Source organism: Vespula vulgaris, chromosome 3 (assembly GCF_905475345.1).
Source record: "Vespula vulgaris chromosome 3, iyVesVulg1.1, whole genome shotgun sequence".
Classification (NCBI taxonomy): Eukaryota; Metazoa; Arthropoda; class Insecta; order Hymenoptera; family Vespidae; genus Vespula; species Vespula vulgaris.
This window is the reverse complement of record NC_066588.1, coordinates 8,346,440-8,371,443: the sequence shown is the minus strand read 5'-3', so window position 1 is coordinate 8,371,443 and position 25,004 is coordinate 8,346,440. Positions and strand designations below refer to the sequence as shown.

Genomic DNA, 25,004 nt, shown 5'->3' with positions numbered 1-25,004 from the left:
AAACATCTAACTACGAAAATAAGAATCAAAATAAAAATCATCCTTTATCATAGATATTATTATATATTTGTATTTCTATTAACATTGCTTCATTATCGTGTATTCCATTTTTGTATTCATTACACTTATCTATACCAAGATCTTCTTGTATGTTTTTTAAAATTTTAGCTATGAAGATCATACTTTATTCGTGCATTATTTAACAATTTACTATAACTATATGAAAAAAATTTTATAAACGTCTAGATTGAAATTCCCGCATTTTTTTAATACCCTTATATAAAGGAAGTAGATTCATCGTGAAGACACTTTATTATTTAAGTAGATAAAACATTTTGTTGATATGTATGGTATAAATTCGTATTTTAGAATAATGATGCTATGTTCGATAAGAGCTTACGTTTATTAAAAGAAATATTTATACGATTAATTACACAACAGTTGGTGTTTTGACCAGGCTTTTCCAAGAGAAAAAATATACCCAGGAAAAGTAAAATAACGTCCCACGTGGGGACTCGTTTAATTACAAGTTACGTTGTTTAGATATGCATTTATTCGTTTAATTTTTATTGCAGAACAATGGTACAAGTAAGTGCAAACTTTTGAACAAATTACATTGATGAATTTTTATTTCTTATTCCTAAATGAATGCATTTTTCTGTCAGTTCTATTGGGAATTCTTTATTGTTTTTTTTTTTCCGCTGTCATCCATTAGTAAATAGGAAAGATGGCAGCAGATTATTGCGCTTTTTTCCCATATATTCGCAAGGCAGACATTTTTCTAAAAACTAAGTGTTTACTTTAATATTTCTGTTAGATTGTCTTTAAACATAGTGTACATCATAATTTCCTGAATGAAATTTTGCGCGGTTTTCATTTTTTAAATGGGATATAGTGAATATTGAAATAAACATACAGTGAAATTAAATTTTTCAATCTTGATTATCTTTAACATAACGCGTGGTGTGTTCTAAAAGCGAAAAAATATTTATTAAAGTGTAAACAAACATATGTGAGATATGAAAGTATGTTTCCCATAACAAGATATACATATATATTGCAACACAATTTTTTTTTGTTAATAATATAAAAACATAATGAGCAAAGTTATTTTTAATATCGTTTTTTAATGTATTCTTTTTTTGATAATTTTTATAATATTTATTAAATGTCAGCGTTAATTTAATTATTGAATGTAATAAATTGTATTTGTAGGCAATCGATGAAATGGAACAAAGGGATCTCCCACAGGCGTTTCGCCTGCTTGGGGAAATGAATGCTAATGTCCTACAAGTAAACCAACTTGTAGATAATATGTTGGTTCGTGTAAAAAATGGAGAAATTTCTACGGACAAGGGTCTTAGTTTCTTAGAAATGAAATATCATATGTTACTTTCCTATCTTATTAATTTAACTTACGTAGTTTTAAGAAAATGTTCAGGTGAACGTATCGAAGGTGACCCCTCTATTGATCGCCTTATTGAAATCAGGACAGTCCTAGAAAAAATCCGACCAATAGATCACAAGCTAAAATATCAAATAGATAAACTTGTTAAGACTGCAGTAACTGGTACCACTAACAGTAATGATCCCATTAACTTTAAAGCAAATCCTGATGCAATAATTGCTAAAATTGATAGTTTCGATGAAGAGTCTGATAGTGATCAAGACGGCGATGAAGATGGTTTTAAATCGTCTCAAACCAGGAAATCAAATATCTATGTGCCACCAAAACTTGCTGCCGTTCACTATGGTTTGTAATAATAGCCATTAATAAAGTAGTACTTTTTTCCTTAATTTCTTCTGTAATATAAAATCAATCATTTATCTGTCATCATTTTATAGACGGAGATGAAACAGCAGCAGAGAAAATGCGTAAAGCTGGTGAAAGAGCCCGCAGACGTGCAGTCTCAGGTGCGGTATTAAGGGAATTGAAAGAAGAATACCTAGATGCACCAATAGAGGATGCACAAGGCTTAATTGAAAAACAAGCTAGTTTGGGGCGTGAGAACAAGCGAAAGATCGAATACGAGGAGAACTACATGACACGTTTACCTGTTACGAAACAAGAAAAACATAGACGCCGTCAGATAACAACTCTTGGTACTCTTGGTGATGAAATTACTAGTTTTGGAGAGACTTCATCTGTACCAACTAAAACAAGAAAAACTCAGAAAAAGGGAAAAGCTAAAAGAAGTAAAAAATCTTTTTTTATGCTTTATTATTAATTATAAGTGTACATCTTTTAACATAGAAATTATATTGTTATGTATTTATAGGTTTTAAGAAAAAACGGCACCACTAAATCAGCTTTATAGTAACTTATAGAGCAGAGTTTCATACAGCATTAATTATTAAGGTAACGTGCAACAAAATTTACTTAACTTCTTCTTGACAACAGCAGATGCAACTAATACTCGTTTACTAAATAATGCTATAATTCATAACATCTAGTAATGAAAGACTACCATCGATGGTGAAGTAAAATAGCACGATGGTAATTTATTACTGTATAAGACATACTAATGGTCGTGTAATTAATACTTATAGTTAATACTGATTTTAACCTTTAACTGTTGTATGAAATCAATTTTTATCTGTGGAGTTGAAATATTCCATCAAAAAGAAGAAATAGTATATTGGTATGAGAGGAAACACAGTTCCAATAATATATGTGAGATACATACGAGCTTAATTTAATAAAACAAAGATTCTCATCATGTATATGGTTAAGAGACTAATGGATTTCGGCTCCAAGATCTAAAATTGTAAGTTAAGCATAAAAGTTGAAAGTAGGCAATGGGTCTGCTTTATTTTGAGATATTCTCCAGCTATAAATAATGGAATCAATAACATAGCAGGAGGAATGATATTGAATTAATTGTTACAAAAGCGTAAAAATCACAAGACATTCAGTGCAAAGTTACGAAATTCGTGTTTAACAAGGAAGAATACTGTTTAGGAACTGCAAAAATTTTGCAACTTCTACGAATAATGATTCATTGTATGATATCGCATGTCTTAGGATTTTCTCGCTGTCTAGTGTAGTAAAGTAGTTACTAGTTTAACTATTAAATGTATGTTTCGTTTGTGTTTTTCCCCTGGTGAACTGTTGAGGCTATTACATCTTGATGTGAATCATATTTTATGTTAAGTTTCTTTTAGCAATGTATTTATACATTGTAATTGTTATTTTAACTAAAAATTAATTTCATTAAGTGGTTAAACTTATATTAAATATAATATAAGGATAACGTAATCGTGTCAAAATTCAAAATTGATATGGTAAATTTCTGTAGTATTGTTTAAGTTTGCAGTATTTAGTTTTTAAGGAGGGGGAACATGTTACGTCGAAGTACAAACTAATAAAGGAAGACTAGAGCGAAAATCACTTCTGCAATAGTGAATAAGACCTGTACAATCAAATCGCGGGATATATTTAGCTCTTGCGCTTGAATAGGTTCCATTTTTTAAATATTACTAAATGAGATTACAGGGTGACTTTTTCATATTAAAGGAGAACTACCTCCTTTAAAATAAAAGAAATGCAATATTGTGTAGATTTCTAACACAGTTCACGCTTGGGTATGAGTGTCCATTGCTCGTTCCTGCAGAAGTGATCCGCATTACCTTTGAGAGTGTTAATTCGCTATATGCTGACCAAGAGCTCAACCATCCATAGATGTTATATTTTTTACAGAAGTGTTCATAGATTGAGCTATCTTGGTAAGGCATGATGTTACATGTGCCTCCTCTTTTCTAATCTGTGAAAATGATTAAAATGTGATAAATTATTCATGAAATAATATGTAAAAAAAAACTAACAAAATAGCACAATTGCTGGGCATTATTTACAAGTGCTAGCAAGCCTAATGTCAGCAGCCTTGTCGTATTTGGTAATGAAGTTGAAATACCGAATAGCGGAAAAATTTTGAGATAATTTGTGTTATAACACTTGCGTGTGAGCATGAATGATTGCAAGTGTATGTATAATGTTGCTCTACATTTTAAGGAAACAAAAGTATAAACGCAATTAGTTTCAAGATTTGTCCGTGATTTGGATTTTTCATACTCCATGCATAGACGATAATTTTCTAAGCACCCTTACAACTAAGAGATCTATGAGCCCAGAACAAATTTATAGTATACACAGTCTGTTTCAATCAATCAACTATTTTCATATCACCACGAACTATATATATATATATTTACGCCGAAAGAAATATTATTTACAATAATAATATGAACTGGGAAACTTGTAGAATAGTATAAATTCAATAAATTTTTTTTAAATACTAGCAATATAATCGTCAATGTTTTGGGCTTGTAGTAAGAGAGTATGGGTGTAAAAAAGATATTCATATGAGACACATATCCGCACACAACATATAGCAGCAAGATAATAGGATTATATTGAATACACTACCTCAAATCAATAGAAATATGGAGTTACAGTAATGAAACTGTAACAGTTTCGTTTACATCACTATGTCATTTTTTATTATTTAGATATTTACTGATACTGAGATTTTTTTAGTAGAATTCTTCAGCTTGTTGTATTATATTTAAAAAATATATAAAGTTTATTCTACTTAAAATTGAATTCTTTTCATATGTTCTTGTATCTACATAGTAGATAGATATGATTGATCTATGTACAGAAAGACTTAAGGAATGTAAACGTTACTGTAAACAGTGATTTTAAAGTAGTTCTTCAAATCCAACAATGCTGCCGAATACAAAAGAAACAAAATATCTTTGCAGCAGAGTCAAGATAGGAATAATTTATTGACTACATTCATAGTCTGAGAAAATATAATGTTTCATTTATTGGTAAATTTTCTATAATTTATGTATTATGAAAATTCAACATGTAAGAGAGTTTACCTGTATATTACAAATGGTTATTATGAATGAATTATTATTATGGATTAATACTATCATTACTACTATTACTGCAACTACTATTACTACTATTACTACTTCTACTACTAATAATAATATTATTACTATTATTATCGTTTGATAATAATAGTAATTTATCATTGTCATCGTCATCGTCATCAGCATCAGCATCAACATCGTCACCTTCATCGTCATCGTCATCGTCATCGTCATCGTCATCGTCATCGTCATCAACGTCGTCGTCGTTGTCGTCGTCATCATCATCGTCATCACATTGTCATCATCGTCATTGTCATCCCGTCGTCGCCATCATCGCGCGATAGTCAAATCAAATCATAAATCATCGCCATTATCATTGGCATCAGTATCATTATTATAATTATTATTACATTTTTATCAACATCAATATCATCGTTATCATCGTTTTCATTATTATTATTATTTTTCTTTTTTATTACTGTTCGTATTATTACGATCATCATGTAGAATGCTTCTTACAGACTGAATAAAATGTTTTCAATGTCATACTGCGCATTTTATATACAATTACCTTTTATTAGAAAAAATATCTTGATTCATATGCATTTACATAAATTCAAAAGATTTTAATCTATTAAAATATCTACTATTTTTTTAATAGGACAAGTAAACATATAATTTGCCACAATTAATATAATATTATATTACTAAATGTCATAAGAATGTTTTGACGTGTTGACATCAATATATTATAAAATACAAATTATATATAGTATTAACGCTATTTATAAATCGTTATTATTATACTTTAATTTTGTATACATTTCTTTAACGTACTAAAATTCTACGTCAAAAATAAGAGACTACGAAAGTATTAATATTTTATTCTTGTACGTTAATTTATCCGGTAAGTTTTCTGTATTATATTGGTAAGCCTTCACCAGTTGGCACTAACTTTTTCGGTGGATGTCGACGACACGTCTTACCGATTTCTACGAACATACGATTTGCCCGTCGTTGATCCGTGGCACGAGAGAAAAGGTGGTAGGTGATTTACGATTAAAAAGTGTGAAGCTTGTGAAGTTTAACAATGTTTGTTGTATATTTAAAGAACAATTTATTCCTCTTCAAATGTCAAATGTTATTCCTCTCTTTCAATTTGACACATAGCTGAAATTCCTTCTCCCAACTCGACACATTTCGTTCATTCTTAAATATATCCAAAAAGGTTATATTATTTTTAAATAATTTAAGTAGATCTAGTTACGTTCATATAATTGTAAAATAAGGGTGAAGTTTTCTCTCTCCCCTCCCTCTCTCTATCTCTCTTCTCACTAACTCTTTCTTTCTCTTTCTTTCCTATCTCCTTTGTCGACTCTCTACCCCTTCTCACTCTTAATCTTAATGGTTCGCCCCCACGATTCTATGTTCTCTCTCTCTCTCTCTCTCTCTCTCTCTCTCTCTCTCTCTCTCTCTCTCTCTCTCTCTCTTTCTCTCTCTCTCTCTCCCTTCTGCTACATCGTGCATGCTTTCCCTCTCTCTCGTGTGCATCGCTCTCTTTCTTTCCTTCTGCATGTCATGGCCTCACACACATATGGTTGTAGCATAAATTATTTTTATCGTTACGTATACCTCAACGACTTACCCTATCTTCATAAAAGAGTACATTTTATCGATATTATATCATAATTATCGAGAGCATACAAGCAACAATCAAAATTATCATATTCAGCGAATGTTTCTTTCTTTCTCCCATGCGTAATCGTTAATTCCTAAAACCAAAAGCGTTCTTGCGTTCCTCTTTTTCACGGTTATTTTTAAATCGCGCGCGACGCAGAAGTGCGTCGTCTAGAGTCGACTACGAAGACTAGATCACAAATGCCGCCTTCGCATAAAAACGATCGTGTAATTTATTTTTCCTTTTCTCGACAATTTCTCTTTTTATTTTACTCCTTTTCTCTCGTAATATAAAATAATTGACAATAAATAAAATAAAACTTGTACAATTGATTTCTTTACAAACCGATAGAAATTTTATTAAGTTTTTACGAGTGTTTTTGAATTCATTCGCAAAGTAAATAAAAAAAAAAAGGAAACAAAAAGTTCACAGATTTTTTTGTTTATTTGTTGACTCTTTGACATTCTCAATGTGCCTTCGAATATATCATTTAATTTAAATTAACAGTTAATTATTTGAAGGTAATAAACAATGGCCACGACACAACTGAATAGGGCACGAACAATTAAGAAAATCGAAAAACCTCGGCCACTCAAACTTAATCAGCGCCATACGACCGTCGATGGACGGATCACGACAGGTATACTCTATACTTTTTATTTTTATTAAAATACCAAAGCTTTTTTTTATATACGTATATAATATTTGAAATTTAATTCCAATCTAATAATGTTTTATTTTATATACTATATAAATATATAATTATAGTTTTATTTTTATATAAAAAACATTCATATGATAAATACACAAGTATTATGTATATGAACATTTTGTAATTTTTATTGTTTATTATAAGAAACTATATATTTTTTTAATAGTGGAGGACATAGTGTCCTTAATCGACAATGTTACGATGCAATTAACTAATGGCTTCCATGACCAAACGCTACAAATGAATGTGATTACAATGTGTAATCATCTCAAACTTTATGCACATCAGCTAGAAGCTATTTACAAAGGTATAGTTTTTTTATTTAAATTTTACTTTTACTTTCCTTTTTTTTTTAATACTTTATAATAGAAAATTAAAAAGAAATTGAAAAGAGAAAAAGAGAAAATCTTTATTTTTAAGTATTATTATTGAATTAATTTAAAAATAGATAGTATATTTATAATTTGTATTAAATATTTTTTGTGTTTAAAGATTGGACTATATATCTAAGTTCCCATTATTTCTTTACATAATTTCTATTTTTAATGCTTGTAATATTTAGATCAGCTGGACAGAGCTTTTGTTGCAATAAGGAATGGAAGTCAAGACGAGAGACTAGATCTGACGACTAGGGTTCATTTGCTGGAACTTATAGAATTAAGAGCTAAACAATGGCGTCACACAGACTCTATGGATGTATATTACACTCATAAATTATCGCACCTTGATAATGTACTTGAATTATTTTTGCTATTTTTTAATTATATTCTAATTTCATATTTATAAATTGAAATTATATTTACAGACAGAAGGAACTCTAGAAACACTTGTGAATCCATTGGCTTCACCTTTGACAGTAGTTTCACCTACTGCTACTTCTATCCTGGGTCCTGGTGAAGTAATAAAAAATAGTGGCAAATTTGCAAAACCTACTCGGATTCCTGGTAAAAATTATTGCAAGGATGAAGTTGTTATACGCAACAGTGATTCTGGTAAAGGTAAATAAAGTTCATGCTTTTCTAATATTCATAATTATATATCAAAATTAAAAAATGGTATGAAACTGATTAAGTTTTATTCAAAACATCAAAATTATGATTTATCACATAATATTATATCAATTATAAGGTAATATGACTTTGTGCTAGTACTATATGAAGAGATCATGTTAGCTCTATTAAGAAAAAGGCCTTTTTTTAGGAATTTTCTTTTCTATTTTTAGTTTAAACAAGTAATATCCATTCTAGTTTAGTTTAAGTATTACTTGTTATATACTTTGGTTATTTTATTATAATTTTTGACTACAATTTTTCAAATTCAATTTTTAATGTAGTTGCAATTTAAATTAATTTCGTGCAGTTTATGTTTTTCCATCCATTTTTAAACTATGTACGTAAAAATACAGTGATGGGAATAAAAGGGCGTCGTGTTCACATGATTGAAGAACTGAGCCAGACGATCATCTCCTTCCAGCGAGGTAAAGCAATGATCTGCGATTGGCTTATCAGCATTGTGCTCGTGCATCATAAAAATAATACTTGATGAATCAGATGACACCTAATTCCTTACCATATCCTAATATTCTAACATTTGTGAGTTTAATCACATGTATTTAGATTGCAATTATGAATAATTCAATCCTAATGTCTTACAAGCAGTTTGATAATTACTAATTTATCTTTAATTGCAAGCATACTACATGCATCATTTACTAAGAACAATTGCAATTTTGCAAATAGTTTTATGAAACAGATATATAGATTTCTGATAATATCAGACATTCCACATAACTACATAATGTATGTTTTAATCTAAAAATGTCAAAGTTTTGATTGCTTTTATTTACCATTTATATAATATAAATTTTATTCTAGATTTACTACAAAGTTATATAAAATGATTTTTTATCTTTGATGTGATCATCTTAGGTATATATGTATATAAATTATTTTTCTGTAATATAATTATTAATTTCAAGCACGCTACCAAGTGAGTTGCTACCAAGTATTAATTACATTACAACATTCAAGACTTGGATATCAAGATGTTCAAATCATTGATATATTGATTTGAAGGTCAAAAACATAAGGTTATCTGAAGGTCACAGATATAAGGTATATAGAAAATTTGAACACATTCTGCAGAAGCTTAATCTGTTACTATTTCTTTATTCTTCAAATCATCATGGCATGTGCCACTGTATGTTCAATGATGCAATATATAACTGTCATGCATTGTGCCTGCAGCTTTTTGAATAATGATTAATCAGAGTTATAATCATTGTGAAATACATATATTATTAGTAAAAGCTGGAAATAATAATTTGTCAACAAAGTTACATACATAGCAATATAATTACCATCACAAGAATGATTTAAAAATGTTATATTACTATCTGAAATATTAAAAATTTTGACAATAGCACCAGTTATATAATACCTATAGATCGTAGCACATTGTATTCATTTCAACAAATTTAATTACAAATCTGTAATGACATTGTATTTATTATATATCTGAGAGAAATTGTTAAAACAATATTTAACACCAATAATTAATTGTATTTTTGATTGGAGTTATATGATATGTTGTAGCATTTAAAATGTTACCATCTTGTAATTAACAATCTTGTATAAGTATAAAACAAAAGTTTTTAATTAATAGAATAAAACTCGTACCCAAGTCTAGTAATTACAATGTGTATAATAATGAGTTAAATTTTTTTTTAGTAAACCCTGGGGCTAAAGAACGACTTGTCCAAATAACTGGTACTTCCGAGGACAAGATACAGTAAGTTCATATATTTCACTTATAAAAATTCATGCAAATAATTATTATTTTTAATACACTTTTTTAAATAATGCTAATTTATACTAGTTATGCGAAGGATTTAATAAAGGATACGATTCAACGAAATGCATCCCCGGTACGGTTGGAGCAAGGTGGAGGAGAAAAAGGAGGTATAGGAGGTTCAAGTTCTTCTTTAAATAGTAGTGCATCTGAAGAAAGTAATCGATTGCAACAACACCAACAACAGAATTCTCGTTTGAGAAGTTCACTCCTTCATAGCTTCTCCACCAACGACGCCAGTATTGGCGAATATAAATATACAGTTACAGTCGATAATCAATCCCTTAAGATTACAGGAACAAATTTGGATCTTGTTAGGGTACGAATTTTTATTATAATATTTGTATTTTATACACTTTTTTGTGTATACTTAATATTGTATTTTTTTACTTTTCTCAGACTGCAAAGTTAGTACTGGATGAATATTTCTTAGGAGATTCTGAGCAATTTGGAAGTGGAATAGAATATTTTACTTTTGATGAAAAACCTGTTTCATCTGATAACAATTTATCACAAACACCATTAACTCCAAGTAATACCGTTTCATTAGGACGAGAATTAAGTATGGATAGTGCAGCTACTTCAGAAAGTGAAGAAACATATAAATCACATCTTGCTACAGAACTTCAATCGTCTGATCAAGGTATTTAATTAGAGTTTAAAACTGTTTAAATAATCCATGTTTAATATTTAAAAAAAAAAAGTTGTTATAATCAAATGATTTGAAAAAAAATTTCAGATCCAGAAATCAGAGAACTCACTTATGAGTTCCTGCTGCTATGTTCCACAGGCCCTTATGCAAAACGGCCTCCTGCAGATTGGGCTCGTATACAAAAGGAATGCCCGAATATTGTTCGTAAGGTAGACGTCTGTGATAGTAATGCTAATCATCTAATGTGCACCATTTTTAATGCTAATCTTGCTTGCAAGATGACTAATATTTAATATATCAATACTCTTTATGCATAGATTATTTTTTCTATAACAAGAAAGTGAAATTAACAATAAGACGAGATCGACACTTTTGTGTTATGTTTTGATGCACATTCTATATGTAGAATAATATGTAATATACGTTATATCATATATTATATATTATTACATAATGTGTAATACATTAGATACTTAAATAGATTCCTTATATTACCATGAAAATAATTGCCAAAGTATCATATTTAAGTCATTTTTCATAAAAGTAAAGTAATTCAAAATATTGTTCTTGTTAACTTTATTTGATTAATATCATTGTTAATGAGCTTTTTGCTTTTAAAATACTATTATTGAATTTAACATGTTAACATTAATATTATTTTATTATGTTATTAATACTCAAATTTATACTTTTGTTATATCTCATAGTATCTCTATTTGATGCTTGGTTGTGTAATGTCGATAAGAAATCATCATAAAATTGCTGCAGGTATTACTCAATTTAGTAAATAAATATTAAGCTAGATTTGACGTAAGTTATAATAAACTTCTGTGGCTAAATTAAGACTGATTATAAAACAGTAAATACTTTACATTTCTGTTTTTTATCTTGTATTCTATGATGAATATTATTTACTGAGATTATAAAATTTTGTTGTTTCTTATTATAATTATTGCTTGAAGATTTTTTAATGTTTATAATAAAAGTAAATGCTTGTATCCAGTAAGAAAGATATTAAAAACGAAATTAATAATGTGTGTAATATTATATAAAACCTAAAATTTCCATAATAATAAATTAAACTTTAAAGTATAATAATTTTATGACAATAACAAAATATATATTATGTATTTGTAATAAAATTATATCATTGTTTCATAATTTATGAATAAAAATGAAGTGAAAAAATATTGATTCACTTCATTTTTTAATTATAATATATTTAGAACTCTCTATACCGTTTAAACTATACATATATATACAAATTAAAAACATAATTATAATACAAAAATGTTCTGAATAAGTTCTTGAAATAGCATGATCATACTTGCATTGGCAGCATAACATTTAGTAAATTTAAAGCATGCTGCTTTTAGTATCATTTACAGGTAAGAACATATTTTTTTTGTCCTACAATGGTTTTTAAATATAGTAATAATTTTATATTGATTTATGTAACCTTCACAGGCACCGATTCGCTGGTTCGAACCGGAGACATACAAAGCAAAAGTAGCAGCAGCTGGTGTCATTGCAATATTACCTGCTGGTGAAGGAGAAACAGATCCTGAGTGAGATTATATTTTCAAATCATGCTTATATACATTGCACATAGAGAAACAAAATCTTCCAATTTATCTCGTGCCTTCTTGCGAATGCATTGTGATAATTTATATGATGGCAGTAACAAAAAACAACTGTCAGATACATGTACTTTTGCAATTGTACTAAAATATGTATTGTGATTTTATGGAAATTTTGCAGAAAATTTTCATTATTCAACATTTCATTACAATGAAATCACGTAGATGTAATTATACTAATAGTATGATCTTCTTATATACAAATGCAATTTTGAATCTTACAAAGCATTTATGCTTGGTACAGATGTATCAGAACAATGCAAAGTTCTATAAATAATAAAAATTCACAATTAGTTGGTCATAATTAATATGACACAATTTAGATTTGTAATAAATATCAAATCTAACTTGAATTGTCATCTGTTAGTAATACTATTAAAAAAAGCTATTAATGTGGACTGGCTGGGACCATGTCAAACTAATTACAATGGAAAATTAAATACAAAAGATATTAAAAATAGTTTTCAATTACAAATATATATCACGTGATTGTTTCTATATTCTTTGTTGTGTAATTCTTGCATCATTAAAGCTTGTTAACACGAGTATTGCTGCATCATTAAATCACTATGATATTTGTTTAATATAAACAAAATATATTAAAAACAGAAATTTTTTATATGTAAATCAATATAATCTAACGAAATTTTGTGTACAATAATGAGAAATGGCAATACTTTGTGTGTTTATGTTATTTCTTTTCTTACTATTTTTATCTTGTTTATTGACAATATAGTAGTAGTTCGTTAATTACAATGATGACATTATATGATTTACACATCAATTTTGTACTATTAACTGAGATCATATTTGCAACTGTTCTTGTATCAGCAGAATATGTATACAAATTATATCGTGTAAATCTTCTTTAGATAAACAAATCAAAATCTGCATTGTTGCAATTTGTCTGTGAATAGAAAGTAGAAATATCTTTGTTTCTGTGAATACATATTTTCTTGCTATGCAAAGAAAAGATGATCATACAGAATAGTGATTTATCATAGTCTAGTCTATTTATCATGTATAATGAAAAATACGTAGAAACAGAATTTATTGATATAGTAATTATTCTGCTCTGACACATCAACCAAAATGTTTATAGTCATTATACAGATTTTACATTTTATAAACTAAAATGCTAATTGTACTTGCAGTACTGATTATGTCAACGTACTAAAATATTTCAATGTATCTGAAGTAATCCTTAAAAATTAGTATTAATATTACGATGTTACCAGAGAATGAAAATTATCTCTCTTTTATAAATATAGTAAATATATAATATATAGCGAGATAAATGAGTACCATTTATCGTACCTTTATAGTACGCAATGTAATCATGCTGCATAGTAATTATAATGCTTTGTTTATAAGTTTTTACACTATTTAATATTTATTATAAACTTGATGCACTTATTTTAAATAAATTATTATAAAGGAATATAGTAAGACATGTTAATTTAATTTTACAAATCTTAGCTACATCATTAGTATTTAATTATACTTTGACATTTAATAATGAAATAATAAAATAAGAGATAATACATATTTTTACTGATTTCTGTTACAGATAAATATTAAAAATTTTCTATATTATTATCTGCGAATATGACAATATAATAGTACATATGGATTTATATTGCTTAGTATCATGTATTTTTTCCGTTTATTATATTGAATGAATTTAATGAATACAACCTGTTTCTTTCAATACTGTAGTTTTTTATTAGTTCAGTATTGTACAGAAATGATTGATAATGTTCAAAGATGTACATTCAAGACCTACACTTTTAATTTGTGCAGGCTCGGCTGTATTTTGAACGTCAATTATATTCTTATGTTTTGTAAAAGTTAAAAATTTTATATTATATATTATTGTGTACATAGAATCGGAAATCTATACACTGATTGCATTTTATAATTTGTCCTGACAGTGTTCTCCTATATTGCAATATTTTTCCAACATCTATGATTAAGTAATGTAATATTATCTATATCCATATACAAATTAATCTAAAGAAATATTTTAGTCTGAAGTGTACATAAGCAGTCCCTCTCTCTATTTAATAATATTATATTAAAAAGAATCCTTATACTTGATGACATTAAATACGAAATAACGTATAAACGATTACTATCTATGTGTGCAATTAATGATTAAATATAATGATTAAATATAAGAAGTAACAATAGAATGTACATGTATTTCGAGAAACTGTTATGTATGACTTAACAGACTAATTAATACATAATTAATAACAAATAAATTGGCAGTTCTGCAGAGTCAGAATTGCTAATACATAGTTACTTAAATTGAGAAAATATTTCCTATATGTTTAAGATATATATTGACACATTGCCACACTTTTTAAAATAGGAATTTGCAAAATTGTTCCATTTATTCCATATAATACCATTTGTATATTGCAATCTGCTGCTTAGATAAATTATAAGTAACTAACTTTGCTTAATTGTTTAAAAAGAAAAAAATATTTTGAGATAATTAGTCCTATATCAACTCTGTTTAAATAAGATGCTCTTTTCATCAAAACAAATTAAGAAAGTCTTTTACAATCGTCATTACTTGAGTCCCATTATCTGTTATCCAGATATCAACATCTATCAAGTTTAAATTATGGAATTTTTTTTTAATACAAATAAGTATGAAAACATGACGTTTTACGATATAATCTTGTAAAATATGAGTGACACATATATGCTACATTTATGTAAATACACAATGTCACTTAACTACATTAGGTCACATGAAAAGAACACTTCCAACGTTAAATAGTAAAACTTATTTTTATCAATGGGCTATGAAGTATAAATAATGTTTTCATGCATTGCAGTCAATGTATTTTCTAGAATCATTGTCACCATTGTGCATAATATCACGTATACAAATGATGTGAAAAATTAATCGTACAGGCATACATTATGTTCACATTTAGGATAATCTACGTTTTTTTTCTTTTTTTCTTTTTTATAAAACATAGATCGCAAAAGCGATAATTTATTTAAATAGATCGCCATACCAATAATTCCTTTAAAGGATTATATGCAAATTGAGTTTGCAGAGCAATTTTGCATTCTAAATGATGTCATTTATACCAAAAAAGTTAGCTTGTTCTACTAAAGTCTACTTTTCTAATTCATAATAAGAACATGTTAATGACTTGAAATGACATTATATATGTACAAAAAAATCAAATGAAGAAAAGAAATATAAATTGTCTATTTGATAGCTGCATTTACATAAGTTTGATGCACTTAATTAATTGTGGCTGTCAACATTTTCGACAATATACTATTTACAGTGCTACAGCCCATACATAAAATATTCATCTAAACTTAGAGGTTAAAAAAAGATTATCTTATAAAAGCGTCCGAAATGTCCTCTAAATTTAGACTCCGCACAAATTTGATATTTGTCTAATTCACACGCATAAGAAATTGTCACCTAATATATCTTACTTTTTTATTTATCAAACTATTCATTTTTTCTTGATTATTTACGAGACTAATTGAACGTTATACGCAGATATACAACGATCGCTAAAATTTTTATGCATGATTGCCAGGCGATCGATTTGATACTGCTATTAAGTATTAATTATATACTGAATATCAAGTCTCTTCACTACAATTTTAATATTCTATATAAAATGTGTCCAGCTGTTCTTATATTTATTTATGTAAATACAAAAAATTATATCATTCTTGTATTTCCCTAATAAAACAGAAATTCACTAAATACTCTTAACGAAAAATATGTCGTTACATAAAAGCAGTGTTTTATGGGGTTAAAAGACATAGTCTGGTCCAGCCATGTCTATCGCCCATCTGAACTTATCCCTTTGAGTTTTATTATAAATTTTTTCAATTGGGACGTTATGCTTCTTGCACCTAAATGAAGAACAATCACTTTATAATAATATCTTTTTATCTGAAATGTGTACTGTATACCATTATAAAATTCTAATATTTACCATGCAACAGAAATTCTTGGATCTAAATAATTAAGTTTGGAGGTTCCTAATGCAATCTCTTTATTTTCTTCTCTATCAGTTGCTTGAACCTCTAATTTCGTCAGCTGTTCCTTCAAACGTTCTAGTGTTTTCTTTTTCTTCTCATAAACACTATAAGGACAAATAACACTTAAATATGCATCCTAAATATGTATATATAAAGGAAAATATTAAAAATAAAATGTTACATACACTTTTTCTTTAATTGAGCCATGTTTGGCATCACGTTTTGCATCTTTTACTTGTAATTCTGCTTCAGTTATAGCTTCTTTTTTAGCCTCTATTTTTGCTTTTAAATTTTCCATAGATTTTGCATGCGTTTTTGGCACAGAACGTTGATGATTACATAATATAGCAACAGCTCTATTAGCTCTATTGTATGCCAAGATTTTCTCTGCCTCTGTGTCATCAGGATTTGTTAGCTTATCTAATTGTTGTTGCAACGTCCATGATGCATTGTATGTCCTAAATACTTTAGCAGTAAGACCTTCCATTAATTCATTCAAATGTTTATTCATGACTGTAGTGTTAAGTCGGTCAAATAAATCATCATTAGGAGATTTATTTTCCATGAATAGTTGTAGATTTTTGAAAACACGTTTCTCTACTGGCACTTCATTATAATATCTTATAGAATCTTTACCTAAAATAAAATGGAAAAAAGAAGTATAGAATTATTACATATTACATATTACCATTAATGTTTTCAACCTATCAATTTTTCTTACCTAAGAAATCAAATACAACTACATATTCTTTTCCATCTTTTTGTTCATGCAATGTGATATGCTCAACACGCAAAGAACAACAACCTACAGTATCTGCTTGATCTTCATCTTTCTCATTACCAGCTCTAAGTGCTAACTTATCAATAAAATATAAAGCTACAGCTCTTTGTCTAATTCGCATTTCTTTGCTTTTCCAGTCTTCTCTATATTCAGCACGAATTTTATCAATTGATGCTGCTAATTTTCTTGCAGTTTCATATTTTTGCCAATCTTTTTCACCTTTTAACTTACTTGAAGGATTAAGCATAACGTACTTAACTTGTCCTTGAATATTTTCTGTCCAAGAAGCTAACCAAGTTACATTAGGATCGTGTCTTATTTCCTTCCACTTATGGCCATCTGGTGGTTTCGGAATATTAGAATCCTTTGAACAATTAATGAGAACATCTTCAGGCAAAACCCTCTTTTTTAACTTTCCCATTTTTGGATGTTCTCCCCGACCTCTAAAAAGTCCTGGAGGTTCTATTTTAAAATTACCTATTTTTTCTTTGTGTCCATCAATGATACAGAAACCATATTCTTTTTGAATTTCTTCATTTTGCTCTTTTATTTTCTTTTTTTCTTCTTTTGACATTGCTTTTCTTTCTTCACTTTTCTGAACAAAATATGCATGCAATTCTTTAAAATTACATTTGCTCAAATCAACAATTTTATTTCTTTCAGATTCTGTCATTACTTCTCGCCAATCATGAAAGAAATTATTATTAAATGCTTCCTTGGTTGTATAATCATGATCCAACATGCGTGCATAAAATGTTGCAACTTCTTCTGCACCTTCACTTAATTTCATCTCTTTATTATTATAATAAAATTTAACATTAGGAGGAAGTGGTTCATATGGAGGTGCAAAAACTGGTCCTTTGTGTTCCAGAAAAGTCCATTTTGTTCCATCATTTTTCTTTTCTTCTTCCCACCTAAAATAATATTTTATTATTATTTCGTTATTTAAAACAAGTTATTAATAATTCAAATAATTGTAATTTCTTTAATAATTCAAGATAATAATGTAAACAGAAATCTATGCTTCAATAAATAAAACAAAATAAGAAACATAACCTTAAAAGAGGTTGCACATTAGAACATTTAAATTTCTTGTAATTACGACTATAATTAAACAAAATTTTTACTGAATATTGCGTCAATGCACGTATAAATCGTTTCATTTCAAATCAACAGTTAGATCAGTATTTTCATATTCACTAAAATTGATTGCGCGAGATTAAATATACACGAAGGAAATACAACAGAAAGAGGTTAAGTGAACACATGATCATACACCAAGAACTAAGCCAAGTTCGAAAAAATATAACACATATTTTACCATTTCCAAACATCTTGCTCTTCTTCTTGCTTCTTCTTTCTAGGACTAGTTGTTTCGCCTTTTATAGGTTTGTTACTTTTCTTCTTTGGTTTCTATGAGATAATATTTATTTGGTAATATAAATATATATATAATGTGTGTGTATATATTATGAAAAAAAATCAACAAATAATCTACCTCTTCTACTTCAGATTCTTCGTCTTCATGTTTCCGTTTCTTTTTTTTTATTTTTGAACCAGTTTTCTTAGCTTTTTTGCGGGTAGAGAGTGGAACTTCTTCTTCATCATCTGATTCAATTTTTCTTTTAATATTTGGTGTTGATCTTGATCTTGCAAACTATACACAAGTTAATAATATTTATGTTATTGGTATTATAGAAAATAAATTGTTATAAGTAATCTATTTCTTTATACAGTACATAAAATCTATTATAAATATTATCATATAAATTGAACAAAATGCATTTATGTATATATATTTTAGTATTTAAATTAAGAATAATATGTTTACCAATGGTAGATCTTCCTCAGATTCTTCTTCAGTTTTAAGAGTTGTATTATGAAGGTCTGAGAGTCTTGTATCATTCCCATCTGTTGAATCCATACTAGCTTCATCTTTAATTGGTTCATCTTCATCTTCTTCTTCCTTAATAAAAAGATGTGGTTCCTCGCCACTATCATCATCATCTTCATCTTGCTCCATTTGAGATACTTGTTCCTAACATATATCGATACAATATGTTAATGAGATATAAAAAGAAAAAAAAAAAAAAAGCAATTTCTATTTTACCTCTTTTATGTCTGGTTTTATATCATGATTATAACAAAAACTTTCATTTATAAGATGATTGGGTTTTACATCTACATCTTCCTTATTTCTGACTTCATCTTTTTCTTTCTCCTTTTTATCTCTTTCTTCTCGATGTTTAGCTATAAATTTTAAAATATAAGAGACATAGAGAAAACAATCAATTATTTGTTCAAAGCATAATATAACCTACATTTTTCTTTCTCGTGCCTATGACGATCTTTATCTTTTTCATGACGATGTTTATCCTTAGTGGATGAACTGTGTTTATCCTTTTCTCTATCAGAAGAACGATGTTTCTCTTTGTCTCCAGAATGAGAAGTGGAATGTCTTTCTTTATCCTTTTCTGATGAATGTTTCTTATCTTTTTCTTTATCCTTTGCAGAATCTCTATCTTTATCCTTTTCGCGAGAATTTGAACTCAATGAATTATGCCTATGTTTGTCCTTCTCTTTGCTCCTTGAACTTTCTTTATCTTTATTGGAACTCTCTTTATCCTTGGAAACATTATGATATCTGAAATAAATTTATAAAAAAACATATATAATGTTTTTTTCCTAAAATATATGAAAAACATTTTTCCTTTCTTCTCTTTTAATACCTGTCTTTTTCTTTTGAACTCGAACTAGATTTATGATGATGATCCTTGTCTTTACTTCTGTCTTTTTCTTTATCTTTATTGGATGACGACCCACTATGCTTATGATCTTTTTCTTTGCTCGTTGATGAACCACTTTTTTTCTCCCTTTCTTTATCCTTGCTACTACTATCATGCTTTTCCTTATCTTTGGAGGAACTAGAACTATGTCTATGCCTATCTTTATCTTTCTCTCTGTGATCACTTTTGTGACTCTTTTCTTTTTCTTTACTCCTGTCTTTATCCCTATGTTCTGATTTATGAGATCGCTCCTTTTCTTTATCTTTATGTTCAGATTTATGTTCCCTTTTTCTATCAAATCCATTAGACATGCCATTCATATGAGCATCTAAACAAAAAATATAAATTTTGTAAGTTGTACTTGGATTATATTTAAGTCTTTACATCATTATATAAAAATATAAATAAACAGAAATAAATATAAGTTATATACATAACCTATTTACATGGAAAATGCATTTGCTCTTTTATAAATATAAAAACAATAATCATCATTACTATAAAATAAAATTCACATTCAATCAATATAAATAAGTTTCTTTCTTATATCATTTATATAACTTAATTATTTTTTATATTTAAATCCTTCTTTTTGTATAATATAAATGTAAGCTTACTGATCATCATTATAAAACTAAAACAACTTATATGCATGTATTGACATAGAAAAAATAATATTTAATATAATATACATTTAAATTTTGTAATACATCAAAACTTTAAACATTTTATCTCATAACTATCTAATTTTATTTATCTTCGTAATAAAATAGAACATAAATAATTTTCTACGGATAATATATTACATAGCACCTATTATATATAGCCAACTATGTTGGCAATATATACCACCATACGTGTACGTACGCGATCGAGACTTTCATTTCCGATCATACTCAATTTCTTTCAGAGAGTACAAACAACTTGTCTCGACTCGTTAAGCTCGGAAACGTGTAAAAAGCTGTTTTTACTCTCGACGGTAATAAAATGTGATGTGAGAAAGAAAAATGAAAAAGAAAACAAACGGAAAAAAAATGAAGTTCACATCTTCGATATAAAAATTGTAAGTTTCGAAGGCTTCCTCAGAGTGGAAACACGTGTCCGAGCGCTTGGGTCGTTGGCAGGATAAGTTGCTCCGTTCGCTTCCCGTCGCATCGGAACTCGACTGTTTGTCTCCTAAATCGGCTGAATTTCATGATCTCTCGTGAAAGAGAATACGCGTACTACAGCTGCGAATAAATCAACTCACCATTATGATTACCCACAACGCTACTGTTTTCCTTCGACCGTCTTTCCTGAAAGAAAACAAAAAAAAAAAAAATTGTTTTCAACCATTCGAGCAAAATTATATACGATGATCATTCGAAAAAAATATAAAAGTCCTAAGGAAAATGCATAACTTATCGTTGGACTTAACGTCTGGACGAGTCGCTCGCTCATGATAAAGTTGGACTTAGTCGCAGACGCCATTTTGGGACTTAGAAAAATTCCGCGTCCATCCTCGATAGGTATTACCAAGAGAAAAGTCCCGTTAAACGAGGACAAATTGAGAAACAATGCACGTACGTTTAAGTAATTTTTTTAGAATATATGAAATCACAACTTACCAGATTGGAATTCGCTTCCGATATCGGCTGCTCGAGATCCATTTCTTGCCGTATCGAAGCTTACGGCTGATAGACTCTGGCAGCGCGAGAGCTAACAGAAGGAGAAGAGCACCGGGAACGCACTCACACAGAGTACTGACTCGGCTACAACTATACGCTTCGTGCGTGACTTTGTCTACAGAGTCCTCACTAGTATAGAAGAGCAAGACACTACGGCGGTTAAGTATCAAAAATGCGTCATTGCGCATGCACCTACCTGACTCCGCCCCTTCGATCCCCGGTATGACCCTCCATCCGATGATTCTCTCTCCCTCCTATTTATTACTTTTCTTTCTATCGGACGTATGCCACACTCGCTTTTTCTTCCGTCGTATACTTTATTTTCTTCTTTCACACGGTTATTCCTTCGTTTTTCGATGAATCAGGTTAGATTTTTTTACATGCTCATAATTTACATTTCATTATCGCTGATTTTGCTTTCCAATCTTGTTTTCAATATTTCCTTTAATATTTCCTTTTATCGAACGTTACGATCTTAAGTATCTAAAGGATTAGTATTAAATAAGGATTTTGAGGATGATAATGTGGAAGAATTGGAGAGATATTTCAGAAATATTATTTTCATGTTTCATCGAAGATGCGTTTAATACTGAAGTCATTATTTGTTTCTGGCTACAAAAACTCATTGTAAGATATACCATGGAATTTGTATCTATATTTTGATCGGTATAATGACATGAGATTTTTTAATATATAAACAATTATTACACGAATGAAGAAACTAAATTATCATTATTGTATATTGTGAAACATATTTTTATCTTAATTCTATTGAAGGAAACATTATTGAAAATGTCGGTGATTGGAGACTAAATCTGATTATATATATTTTTCTATGGTAACAAAATAATTTATATGATATAAAATCATTGATCATGCATTATGTAAGCCTGTAATAATGCCATTCTAAATATTTTCATCATGAAATAAAGAACTTCTTTTGTAGCTTCACTTATCCTGCCTTATAATGGCTTCATTGTTGTTTTCATCCTCTTGTTCCACTCTAGTCTACCTCTTTTTTTTGAAATGCAAATACTGCATAAAGTGCTGTAAAAATGATTAGTTTATTGAAAGTTTAGAAATTCAAAGAAATACATGCAAAATATATGTTTTGTTAGTTAAAATACATATTTCTTTTACTTACATGTGACTTCCCATTCTGCTTGAGACAATGTGCCAATTTTACGATGGCCTGGTAGATTTTGCATATAATTTATAGCATGCTGATAATCTTGCAAAGGTTGTCCCAATAATGGACTTTCATGATACGGAGGATAAGTTTCCAAAGCTTGCATTTTACCCAGCAAAGATTTGCCTTCATTCTTCATGCGTTCATAATAAGTTTCAAATCTGCGTACATAAGAATACATGATTATGTTACACAATTAATGTTATGAATCAAACAAATTATATTTCATAATTTTGTGTTTTGTAATATTTATGTTACCTTTCAAACATTACTAATTCAAGACCAAATTTAGAAGCTAATTTGCAGAGTGTAGGGAGATGAACAAGAAATTCTGGACAATTAACTACACCTTCAAGATGAAAATTATATTTAGCACCAAAGAAAGGTGGTTTCATCTTATCTTTACATAAAAATTCTACGCTATAAACATCATTTCCAAACTTGTTACCATCGCACTTTTGCCATCTAGAACTTCAAAGAAAATTTTACAGATTAATTTAAAATAAATAGATATATCATTTTAACCATTAATTATCATTTATAAAAAAAAATATATTATTTTATTTAGGGTTAGGTAACACAATATTTATACATACACTAAGTCATAAGCATCTGGAACAGTTCCAATAAAATAACCACCTGGCCTTAAGCATTCACTTGCATTTCGAAGCATACATTCTGCTTGTGATAGTGATTCAAAACTATAATGAAATGCGAACTGACAGCTCACAAGATCAAATTGTATAGTAACATCCTTGTATTTTTCTCTTAGGCATACCTAAAACTCGCTTTTATAACCAATCCCATTGACAAAATTATAATATAGAACATCAAATTTTTAAATAACGCAATGTTATTACTAAGTACTTTCATTAAAGCCAAGTATAAAGAGTTCCCAAAATTTTAATAACTAAATACCTTTGTACAGTCTGCTGCAATAAATTCAGCAGTAAAAATGGGTGCAAATCCCCTTACTTTGGAACTTTTGTTTAAAATATCACTATATCGATTTTTACACTGTTCTATTGATATTTCAGCTATATCAGCACAGATTAAGTGACTAATCTCTCCTTTTTTCCATTTAAGAAGATCTCCTCCTTTACCGCAACACATATCAAGTACCTTTAATGGGCTGTTATGATTTTTGATTTGTTTTATTTTAGTTAAAGTTAAATATTCATCTATGAAGAAAGAAGAAATATATATATATATTAATAGAAAAAAATATATTTTAAAATCATGTTAAATAATAAAGAAAACATACTTACTTATAAGCATACTCTTGATCCAATTATTAAAGTTTCTCATGTACACAATGCGACTCTGATTCCTTTGTGAAAGATGTGTTTCTTCAATTGCATTGTAATGTTCAGCAACTAATATAGCATTATCTGCTTTCTCATTATTTGAAACACTACGACTATCTCTACTACTTCCAATGGACAAATCTGATGGCCTGTTTGAATACTGTAATATGTAATATAGGGATTACTAGAAAGTTTATTAATAATAATTTTAATTACTACTATTTACGTTCAAACAAACTTACATATGATGTATCTTGTCCTGTATCAGTTTTTAGTTTATTTTTTTCTAACAAATTACTTTCTTTTTCCTCCATTACGGACATTTTAAAACGAAGTAAAGTAATATAGGTTATTGACAAAAATTGATATAAAAAATGTTTGTATAATTTTTTAGATAATATTAAGATTATACTCGAAATGATATTAAACGAATCATGATTACATTCCAGAATGAAACGATAACAAATCTTTCATTAATAATCACACAGATGCCAATACTTACAGTCAAAGTTTATTATTATTAAGTAGATAGGAAACTATAATGTTGGCGTAAATACGATTATTGCGCATGTGTTATATAATTCATGCTGATTGGTCATTATTTAAGAAATTGTATAAACTTAACTCGGAAATATAGTGTATTAAAATTTATATATTAAAATTAATAGTAAGTAATATTTACTTGAAATATACTATGATAAATTAGTTTAAACAGCTAATTTATAAGTAGTATTATACATTATAAATATTGACTAACATCGTCATTTCTACCAACATATTTTTTATAACTTAAGAGAAATACGTTTTTTATACTATAGTG

The 25,004-nt window shown here is 28.4% G+C and overlaps 4 protein-coding genes across 12 annotated transcripts; 2 read left to right on the top strand and 2 right to left on the bottom strand.

The window, feature by feature from the left end:
* The first annotated feature begins 310 nt into the window (after nucleotides 1-310).
* On the top strand, nucleotides 311-5,430 carry LOC127062783 (neuroguidin). Of its 2 annotated transcripts, none has more exons than XM_050991516.1 (4): nucleotides 311-588; nucleotides 1,216-1,753; nucleotides 1,846-2,196; nucleotides 2,280-5,430. In XM_050991516.1, the coding sequence occupies exons 1-4, from the start codon at nucleotides 580-582 to the stop codon at nucleotides 2,303-2,305; spliced, it is 924 nt and encodes a 307-aa protein (XP_050847473.1). In that variant the 5' UTR covers nucleotides 311-579; the 3' UTR covers nucleotides 2,306-5,430. The 2 variants fall into 2 exon arrangements, with proteins under 2 accessions (XP_050847473.1, XP_050847474.1); XM_050991517.1 differs by lacking the exon at nucleotides 311-588 and adding an exon at nucleotides 608-1,025.
* LOC127062780 (eukaryotic translation initiation factor 4E-binding protein Mextli) lies at nucleotides 2,337-12,529 on the top strand. 8 transcript variants are annotated; one of them, XM_050991511.1, is made up of 11 exons: nucleotides 2,337-2,359; nucleotides 7,084-7,202; nucleotides 7,441-7,581; nucleotides 7,837-8,006; nucleotides 8,080-8,272; nucleotides 8,680-8,751; nucleotides 10,004-10,064; nucleotides 10,152-10,443; nucleotides 10,524-10,767; nucleotides 10,864-10,985; nucleotides 12,244-12,529. In XM_050991511.1, the coding sequence occupies exons 2-11, from the start codon at nucleotides 7,094-7,096 to the stop codon at nucleotides 12,346-12,348; spliced, it is 1,509 nt and encodes a 502-aa protein (XP_050847468.1). In that variant the 5' UTR covers nucleotides 2,337-2,359; nucleotides 7,084-7,093; the 3' UTR covers nucleotides 12,349-12,529. The 8 variants fall into 8 exon arrangements, with proteins under 8 accessions (XP_050847468.1, XP_050847464.1, XP_050847470.1 ...); XM_050991507.1 differs by lacking the exon at nucleotides 2,337-2,359 and adding an exon at nucleotides 5,796-5,928; XM_050991513.1 differs by lacking the exons at nucleotides 2,337-2,359; nucleotides 12,244-12,529 and adding exons at nucleotides 5,796-5,928; nucleotides 11,484-11,817.
* Nucleotides 12,530-14,117: 1,588 nt separating this feature from the next.
* LOC127062779 (DNA topoisomerase I, mitochondrial) lies at nucleotides 14,118-21,921 on the bottom strand. Its single transcript, XM_050991506.1, has 12 exons — nucleotides 21,629-21,921; nucleotides 21,271-21,316; nucleotides 19,965-20,349; nucleotides 19,557-19,879; nucleotides 19,346-19,485; nucleotides 19,067-19,273; nucleotides 18,734-18,892; nucleotides 18,557-18,648; nucleotides 17,176-18,149; nucleotides 16,640-17,090; nucleotides 16,409-16,558; nucleotides 14,118-16,325 (listed from the first exon to the last, which is right to left on the bottom strand). Exons 1-12 carry the CDS (start codon nucleotides 21,668-21,670, stop codon nucleotides 16,223-16,225), a joined length of 3,072 nt encoding a protein of 1,023 aa, XP_050847463.1. The 5' UTR covers nucleotides 21,671-21,921; the 3' UTR covers nucleotides 14,118-16,222.
* A 569-nt stretch (nucleotides 21,922-22,490) lies between these two features.
* LOC127062782 (mRNA cap guanine-N7 methyltransferase) lies at nucleotides 22,491-24,695 on the bottom strand. The gene is made up of 7 exons (XM_050991515.1): nucleotides 24,427-24,695; nucleotides 24,146-24,344; nucleotides 23,796-24,058; nucleotides 23,474-23,655; nucleotides 23,136-23,348; nucleotides 22,833-23,038; nucleotides 22,491-22,735 (listed from the first exon to the last, which is right to left on the bottom strand). The coding sequence occupies exons 1-7, from the start codon at nucleotides 24,505-24,507 to the stop codon at nucleotides 22,692-22,694; spliced, it is 1,188 nt and encodes a 395-aa protein (XP_050847472.1). The 5' UTR covers nucleotides 24,508-24,695; the 3' UTR covers nucleotides 22,491-22,691.
* Nucleotides 24,696-25,004: the final 309 nt, after the last annotated feature.